This window comes from Asterias amurensis, chromosome 16 (assembly GCF_032118995.1).
Source record: "Asterias amurensis chromosome 16, ASM3211899v1".
In the NCBI taxonomy this organism is placed as follows: domain Eukaryota; kingdom Metazoa; phylum Echinodermata; class Asteroidea; order Forcipulatida; family Asteriidae; genus Asterias; species Asterias amurensis.
In genome coordinates this window covers 11,637,866-11,647,187 of record NC_092663.1, presented here as the reverse complement: position 1 = coordinate 11,647,187, position 9,322 = coordinate 11,637,866, and the positions used below count along the sequence as shown (strand labels likewise).

The 9,322-nt window shown below is 37.8% G+C and overlaps 1 protein-coding gene across 2 annotated transcripts; it reads left to right on the top strand.

The window, feature by feature from the left end:
* Window positions 1-180: 180 nt before the first annotated feature.
* On the top strand, window positions 181-9,290 carry LOC139948829 (post-GPI attachment to proteins factor 3-like). Of its 2 annotated transcripts, none has more exons than XM_071947167.1 (8): window positions 181-256; window positions 1,043-1,347; window positions 2,091-2,243; window positions 3,042-3,104; window positions 3,540-3,601; window positions 4,056-4,204; window positions 4,504-4,708; window positions 5,802-6,211. In XM_071947167.1, the coding sequence occupies exons 2-8, from the start codon at window positions 1,048-1,050 to the stop codon at window positions 5,875-5,877; spliced, it is 1,008 nt and encodes a 335-aa protein (XP_071803268.1). In that variant the 5' UTR covers window positions 181-256; window positions 1,043-1,047; the 3' UTR covers window positions 5,878-6,211. The 2 variants fall into 2 exon arrangements, with proteins under 2 accessions (XP_071803268.1, XP_071803269.1); XM_071947168.1 differs by having other exon boundaries at window positions 187-260; window positions 5,802-9,290.
* Window positions 9,291-9,322: the final 32 nt, after the last annotated feature.

Genomic DNA, 9,322 nt, shown 5'->3' with positions numbered 1-9,322 from the left:
TGGTCCACATACCAGCTGTCTGAAACTTCCGGCCAATAATACATAACGTTTCATATTACCCATGGACGTGTATTTTGGGCTATGAAAACGCATGACAGCACTGCTTTTGGCGCTGGATCTAAAGGTTTTGCCGTTGCAACCAACGTGAACCATTGGGCGCTACACGTTAAGGACTTATTTATTTTGTTGAGTCGGACATGACAGTCGATGATGATGAACATGCGATTAGAAGCCACGTAAACATCGTTTTAAAAAGGTAGGTAAGTTCACAATGCTGTGTTCATTGTATGGTGGATCATTTGAATTTGATGATGTGTTCATTTTCTTGATTAATATTTTGTCTATCTGAAGTGAATGAGGAAAGTTCGTTGAACCGCTGCTGTTGTGTAAATGAAAATAGAATAGGAAAAACAGGGGGTGGGGATTTGGACAGTGGGCAGTGGGGGTGTCAAGACATTCAGAATGTCATATTTTTTATGAATTATCACAGGGATTCCAGTGAATCTCTTTGAATGAAAAGTATAATCATTAGTACTTGTTTTGGAAAATATAAATAAGCTTTTTTTGCCCTAATGTGTTTTGGCAAAATACTTGAAAATGGGATTTTCAAGAAGTCGCATCATGAATGATGGGTGTGGTCAGCCGTGGCGGCCCACTGAAGACTCTGTATACTTGAAGTAGATGTAGGTATTGTATATGAGGTCTGTTCCGCTAGCTTGAACCAACCTTAGTTCTTCTTGAAAGTTGAATTACTCGTCTTTGGAAGCTTTTTTTAACACTGCACTGAGTGAAACTGACAGTGACAGCACTGGAGTAATGCGAACGGTCGTGTAAATTCCAATGGACGGTGAATGTGCAAACTGGCCAGCTGGCTGCCTAATTTTCCGGCTTTCGTGTTAACAAATACACAATACGCTTAAGCAATTTTGTCTTCTACTTTACAAGAAATTTGCTGACTTACAATTATTGCTTTGCTTTAAAAGTATCTGGTCTTCAAACAATGTTTCTGTAATAAACAACCTTTTGTATTCCCTGTTGACAGTCACCATGGCGACGCACCACCAGCTTTTTGTTGTCTCGTGCTTCCTTCTCTTCTTATGGGTGGCGCCCTCTGGAGTCGACGCATCATGGGGCGACCAACACCACATCTTTCGCAACTTCCGACGACACTGCCTGAATACCAACTGCAGTACTGAGATCAAAACCAAAGCATTCAAAGCCAGGCAGCCTTCATATCTTCAATTTCTAGGGTGGGACTGTTGGTCGGAGTGTACCTACGAGAGTATGTGGTATCTGACCAAGAAAACCCAGGAAGAGGTCAACAGAGTTCCGCAGTTTTATGGAAAAGTAAGGATAACTTTCCATATGGATCCACCATTTTTTTACTAATTTTTACAAAAGAGGATATCTCATTGAGGTAAATTAGATTTCATATCGAATGACAAAGTGGTGGCGCCATACTGAAACTTTTTCCAAAGGTAAATTTAGTATTTGTTTGATTAAATTTAAAAAAGGCCTGTAATTAATCAGAGACCCACAGCACAGAGGTCCATGCTGTTGCCCTGGTCTTGCCTTGGTGCCCATTCGAGATTTCCCAGACACGGTTTCCAAAATAGCTCAACACAAAGCAGCGGGGAAGAAAACCTTGTGGTTGCCTACACAGCATCAAATTCATGTTTAACCACAAGACAGATTTTGGAGGACTTGTGGTTGCAAAAGTGAGAAATATATATAACGGGGACCCTTTAAAAGATCTGTATACATTTGGTAATGACTCTGAAAATTAATGCCAATAAAAATTTGTGTGGTAAGAAGTACAGCATAATGCATTTTGAGTAGGCCCTTTATTGCATTTTGAGAAAAATTTCACTTCGAAGTACTACCATTATAGAAAAAGGTAACACTTTTTACCCCCAAAAATTAGTGCCAACACTTCTCAGACTCTGTACCTTTTGAAAGGAAATTTTCCATATTAATTTTATTGTATACAACTACAAAGAATTAAAACCATCAAACAGGTCCAAAAACCAAAGATAAACAAAACCTTTAACCATATTAAATTTAATTTCTTATTTTCTTATCTTTTTCAGTGGCCCTTTGTGAGGTTCTTGGGGATGCAGGAACCCGCATCCACGATATTCTCCATCTTGAATGGTATCGCCGCAGTCTTCATGTTAATTCAATTTAGAAAAAGGGTACCGCCCAAAGCCCCGATGTACGAAGCTTGGCATGGCTACTTTGCTGTGAGTATATGTTTATTTTCATTTTTGTTTTACAAATATTAAAAAGGAATACATTTTAACTTTATATTTTAGGTCAGATTTCCCCTCACCTGATGACAATGAAACTATTGTTGAGGATACAGAAAATGTCTACTTATCAAATAAATTAAAAGTAGGAAGCTTTGTCCTGGTTCAGGGCCAGAATTTCAAAACAAAATCCACAAAACTGTTGTAGCTTAGTCTAAGAATTTACTGAAACAGAAACTTGATTATAAGGCCTGGAGCCAATGGACCCTTCCCATGAAATATTATGTAAATTGCTTATAGCCATGCGCACTAGTGTTTTAGTTGGCAAAATGAGGGAACATCGGGCTGTTTGGTACACGACTAATGGCTGCGTGACGCAGACGCGATTGAGCGTCTGCTCAGTGCACAATTCTATGGCGTTTGCCAACCAACAGGGTCTGTACGGATGCGTGAATGTAGTTAGCATATTTCATGCGAAGGGTCCATTTCACAGTGCTGCTAATCGGCAAGCAAATTTCCATGCTTATCATATCAGCAAATTTTGCTTAAGTCATTCATTTTCGTACATATAACCACTGAAAGATTAGCGTGTTTCTTTGGTGCCCCTTCAAAAGTTTCTCATAGACTGTCAGATGTTCTAATGGAAGTGCCCTTAGCAAAAAGAAAAATGCAGGCCTGATGATTCACAAGATTTTCTTAGCGCAGAAGTATCATGCTCAGCAGACACAGTTTATCATTGGAAATGTCTAGTTGTTCTTTGTTGTGATTACTGGCGTTGATTTTTCGTTGTAGGTCGTTATTAATGCCTGGTTGTGGTCAACAGTCTTCCACTTCAGGGATCTCACATGGACAGAGGTAAAAAAAATTATTGAAGGGTTTTTGATACCTTATGTTTTTATGTATACTTATGTTTTTGTTTTTGTTTCTTGTGAGGCGTTGTGTTAATTGTAGAGCGCCACAGAAATGTTTACTATTATTATTATTATTATTATTATTATTATTATTATTATTATTATTATTATTATTATTATACCCTTTGTTGATCAAGTTTCTAGCAACGGAGCAATGTTTTCAGGGGAGAGTTGCGTAAATCCACTGTACCTGCTTAAATAAATTTTGTGACATTGTTTTCCTCATTCCACAAAAAACTACAGCACCTCAGCAAGTAATATTTTTAGGGAAACGTTCTACCAACAATATCTTTATTAGATCTGTGGACATTTGTGATTTTTAGGTCGTAGTACCAAAAACCTTTAAACCTTTGAACCATGTGTTTTTCTTTTGTTGCAGAAAATGGACTACATATCGGCATTCTCACTCATTGTCTCTGGGGTAGTGATGTTTTTAATACGGTATGAAAAATGACTGTTTTTTTTTTTTTTTCTATTTCATCCAAGAGTTTGAACTTATTTTTTATCTTTTTTGATAAGTGCACTTGGTCTTTTACGTGCAATACACAACACACCAGACCAACGTCTTTATGTCCCATCCGAAGGACGAAGCATCATGGTTAAGTGTCTTGCTTAAGGACACAGGTGTCACAGCGGGGACTCAAACCCACACTCTGCTGATCAGAAACACCAGAGTTTGAATCCGGTGCTCTTAACCGCTGGACCATGACTCAACAAGGTCCCTATAAGCCGTTGCCAAAGATGTCTGGTTTCCAAATGAGCAATAGATAAGATTCTGCTGGGCATGCACTTTCGTATATCCTACAAAACCAGACAGCTCGGATTTTGGAAGGCGCATTTTTAGTGGCACTCCATCCACTAAACCATGGTTTCCTTTTCTTTTTGTTCCCATCAGATTGTTTTGTTTGAAAGGCAACTCTATCAACATTAAAGTGGCACTCCCTCTAGGTTTACCTGTAGCTGCATTCTTCTTGATGCATGCTTTTTATCTTGGATTTACAAAGTTCAGTTACGGCTACAATATGAAAGTCAACTTAACAATAGGTAAGCAATTTTTTTAATTTTTGTTTAGTTTATTTATATTTTCTCCGTTGTGATGCAAAAGAAATGTTACTACTTATTTTCTTGTTTGCCGAGGCATGAACAGGACTTACACAGAAACTAATGAGGCAATGACCTATGTTGCCATGGTCTTGGCCTTGGTGCCCCTTCAAAAGTTTCTCATAGCCTTTAAGATTTTTCAGTGGAAGTGCCTTTTGCAAAAAGAAAGTGGCCTTACCCTCTCAAAGATTAAATTCCATGCCTGCATCATAGCAGTCATCATTTTTCGTTTTCGTTTTCAGCAATTCTCAACTCCGTATGTTGGATAGTTTGGTCAATTTACGTCTGGACCAGGCAACGGTATGCGTGGAAAGCGTGTATACCTATTCTATTAGGGAATCTCCTAACACTCCTTGAACTGGGCGACTTCCCTCCGATATGGTGGGTGTTCGACGCCCACTCCCTGTGGCATGGAGGCACCGCACCTCTTGCTGTTATCTTTTATAGGTAAGTTAAGTTTTTTTGTTGGGCCATTAGCCTTAAAGGCAGTGGACACTATTGGTTATTATTCAAAATAATTATTAGCATAAAACCTTACTTGGTAACGAGTAATGGGGAGAGATTGATAGTATAAAACATTGTGAGAACGGCTCCCTCTGAAGTGACGTAGTTTTTGAGAAAGAAGTCATTTTCCGCGAATTTGATTTCGAGACCTCAGATTTAGAATTTGAGGTCCGGAAATCAAGCATCTGGAAGCACACAACTTCATGTGACAAGGAAGTTTTTCTTTCATTATTATCTCGCAACTTCGACGACCAATTGAGCTCAAATTTTCACAGGTTTGTTAGTTTGTGCATATGATGAGATACAGCAAGTGAGAAGAATGGTCTTTGACAATTACCAATAGTGTCCAGGGTCTTTAATAGTTCTGAATTATTTGACAATGAAACCATGTTACCAGGCAAGCTTGTTGGTCTAGTGGTTTGACATCTGTTTATTTGATTGGAATTTGATTCAGAGGGGAAAATGAGTAAAATACATTGAAAAAGTTCTACATTGCAGAAGGTTTACTGGTTGTTCAGGCCTAGCCTAGTACTTCACAGAGGCACTGGAGGGGATTGCCTGCTTGGCCTTGGGCATTCCCTCGGTGCCCCTGGCCTTGGGCATTGCCTTGATGCCCCTGGTCATTGCCTCAGTGCCCCTGGTCGACCTTGTTTATTGCCTTGGTACCCTTTGAAACGCTCCGGTTCAAATTTAGATGTCCCTCCTAGAGTTGTCTTTTTGAAGAACAATTGCCTTGCCCTTCATAAAAGAATAAAGTACGGGGCCTGGTTGTGGGTTCGAATCCCTCTCCATCTGCCTGTGGTCTTTGTATCTACAGGACTCCGGCAGCAGTATTGCTTTTATTTTAAAAGTAGGTGTAGGGCAAGACTCAAAGTAACTGTATCTAAAAGTAAAAAATATTTTTGTATGTTGCTTTTGCATGTCAGTTTTAAGGTGATTGTCCAGTCTGTTCTGGGTTGGCCGATCTTAATCAACATGTTAATCTTAATCTTGATCTTAATTCACATCTTCAATTATTGATGTTGTTATTTTGCAGTTTCATCATTGACGACTGTCTTTACCTTAATGAGGAGTACAAGAAGTCAGAGAGTTTCCAAAGGAAAGGAGTCTGATTATTGGGTGGGTGTTTATACCAATGTGTTTCTTACCAACCTCTTTCCCATGAGCAGTGTTCGCTATCACTCTCCCCTTGTGTCACTATTAACAAGACGGGAGTGGGGAACTGGGATTTGTGGCAGTTTCTTAAACCACAGCTTGGGCTTCGGCTTAAGGCCCGGTCACACTGCAGCGATAATGAAAACGATAATGATAACAACGCAAAGAGAACGCGTTCTATTGGTTGAATCGCTCCGCCAAGAATACACGCACGCTTATGTAGCCAATCGAGGGCGTGCTTTGTAATTGTTCTCATTTTTGTTATTGAGGCTCTGTCTTTTTTTTTTTTTTTTTTTTTTAATTTTTTTTTAATTTATATCATTACATTGTGAATAAAAGGTCAATCTGCATGACATTTTACAAGAAGATAAAATATACAAAATCTAAGTAGACAACAATAAAACATTAATTTTAAATTTGAAAATGTAACAGTAAAAATGTAAAAGAACAAGGAAAATGAAATTATACACATTTAATACATGTAGATTTGTCTGCCTCAAATCTGTAAAAACTATTTTTACATTAAACTTTAAAAGACTGTAAGCAAAAAAGTACTTCATCAAAAAGTGAGGGGAAAGTAGATGGGTGCGAACCAGTAGTCAGAGTGGGAGAAAATGGAGCGATTTACTTGGACACCAAACCCTTGTCTGGCAGGAGGGAGGAGATCATTTTGTACAATACGTACATCTTTATACGCACGGCGTTTCAAATTTTGCGCGTATATGATAGCCAATCAAAGACACGAATCGGAGTTTGCCTCCCAGGGGTTAGAGACGTACACAGAGCTAGCGCGATACGGCGCGCTGCCCATGGTAGCGAAGTTGCCCAAGCTGTGGTTTCTCAAAATGGCCTTTAACTAACAAAGGTCACCACGGTCACCGTGGTCAAGTGGTTAGACTGCAGGACTTGCAATCACAAGATTGTGGATTCGAAATCCCCCAGCTAACCGCTGATTTCACTAGACAACTAGAATAAATATTGTCGTCTAGTCTGAATCACAATTTCTTGATTTGTGAAATTCATAATCATAGACATTAAACCAATGTCCAATGTTTGTATGAGAGAGATTGGTTGCTGCCAGATTGATGTTTATATCACTTTGTGGGAGTTTGCCGAGTTTCCTTGATGGGGAGATCATTCAAACAAACAAATAAGCTATCTCAATTTCATGGTGCTACTTAGCACAAAATTTGTGCTAATTACGAAATGGCCTTATAAACTTTGATGGTTTGTAAAAAATATGGCAAATAGAGAGAGCTTTTTTGACTAACCCTTAGTAATTCATGATGGACATGGCACTTTCACACAGTTTGATATTGTTCAAGATTGTATTTTATAATGTGTAAAAAGTAAGGTTGATTTTTATTTAGCTCGTTCTGGAGAAAATTTCTGCAGAAAATTTTATAAAATACAGTTATATTATTTAGACAACATTTAAATGTATTATTTGATTTGTTTATGTGAGCAGGAAACTTTTTACTTTTTTTCTTCTGGTCTCCTGGGCCAAATTTCATAGAGCTGCTTAAAGGCAGTGGATACTATTAGTAATTGTCGAAGACTAGCCTTAACAGTTGGTGTATCTCAATATATGCATAAAATAACAAACCTGTGAAAATTTGAGCTCAATCGGTCATCGAACTTGCGAGATAATAATGAACGAAAAAAACACCCTTGTCACATGGAGTTGTGTGCGTTTAGATAGTTGATTTTGAGACCTCAAGTTCTAAATATGAGGTCTCGAAATCAAATTCGTGGAAAATTACTTCTTTCTCGAAAACTATGGCACTTCAGAGGGAGCCGTTTCTCACAAGAAGGGTTTAATGCTAATAATTATTTCGAGTAAATACTAATAGCGTCCACTGCCTTTAACGGCAAACTTTGTGCTTACTGCGCGAGTTTCCATTTCATAGTGCTGCCGACTACTGCTTACTGCATGAAACAGTGCAATTCCATGGTGAAGGCCAAGCTGGCTGCCTAATTTTCTTGCTAACCGGTGAAATACTCTTTACACCTCATATTTGTTACCCCTGAAGCAGCGCTATAAAATATTTATATGAAATATTGTTCGTGGTCTCTAGTACAGTCAACTTTGAAAATGGTACAGAATAACAGAATGGTAAATGGATAGGTAAGTGAATGCTGCAATTTGATCTACATATGTAACGCTTAAGTTTTTTTTTAATGTTAAGGTGTTCATATTTTATACAATACATTGTACATACATTCATCATGCAATATTTATAGATTTAAAAAAAAATTGTGTATAGTAGAATCATCCGTTGTTTTTAACTTTAGCAGACATGTTTTGTTTTTTTAAGAAAGATATATTTAAGGAAAGAAGGCGCATTTGTAACTCGTATATTGACTTTGAACTCTAGTTTGAATAATTCTGCGCAAAACTCGTGTGGTATAATATAGATCACGTGATCTGTGGCATTAAATGTTTACAAGAGAGAGAGCCACAGAGCCTGGACTGCGGGCAAGCTTTTTACATAGCCCAATGAAAACAACATTAAAGCCATTGGAAAATTGCGGTAAACAGTATTGTCCAAAGGCCCACACTTCGTGTATCACAACTTATATATAAAATAACAAATCTGTGAAAATTTAGGCTCAGTCGTTCATCGGAGTCGGGAGAAAATAACGGGAAACCCACGTTTCGCCGTGTCGTGACATGGGTTTACTATAAATCCGTAATTCTCGTTGTCGAGAATTGATAATTGTTTTAATGTTTTCTCAAAAAGTAAAGCATTTCATGGAATAATATTTCAAGAGAAGTCTTTTACTATTACCTTCTGTAAACCCTGTAAGTTATTTGTAAATCTGTGAACTTTTTCTTTTTTCTGTTCCGAAAGTGTATAATGGCTTTAATTGTTATACATGTACATGTATTTTTATGGTGATTGCACTGTGGAATTTGAATCAAATTTAAAAAGAAGAAAGGGGGCACATCTCAAATTTGTACAGCTCTTTATTTTATATATCTCAGGAATTTATGTGTTATTATAATGCCAACTGTTGCACGCCCATGTAACCAGTGTAATTCTAGCCTGCTAGGATTGTACAAGTTCACTATTTTTGTATGGTCTATTACGTGCTACGTTGTACTAGCAGGTCAAAGGTCACAAATCCATGCACACAATTTGTTTTTGTGCAAAATGAGACAGAGGCTTTTAATGGTTCTTCGTTGGTATAAGTTATGTTTTAAATGTTTCATATTACATAGAGTAAGAATTTAAGAAAAATTGAAAGGAAACACCAAAATATTGTTCATCAAGGTCTTCCTATTTGGTTTGTCCCCTTTATTGCTTCAGATGAAGTAGTTGTTGCTACAAAAGCTCATGGAGTAAGTAAGTCTTTAGCATTGCCACTATCTCCCTTCTTTTTTCTATCAAACTATCA

Bases quoted from the DNA above. Each gene is read 5' to 3' on its own strand.
- LOC139948829 (XM_071947168.1), top strand. From the start codon at position 1,048: ATGGCGACGCACCACCAGCTTTTTGTTGTCTCGTGCTTCCTTCTCTTC. The intron at 4,205-4,503 runs GTAAGCAATTTT...TTTCGTTTTCAG, and splicing joins GAAAGTCAACTTAACAATAG to CAATTCTCAACTCCGTATGT. The intron at 4,709-5,801 runs GTAAGTTAAGTT...GTTATTTTGCAG, and splicing joins CTTGCTGTTATCTTTTATAG to TTTCATCATTGACGACTGTC.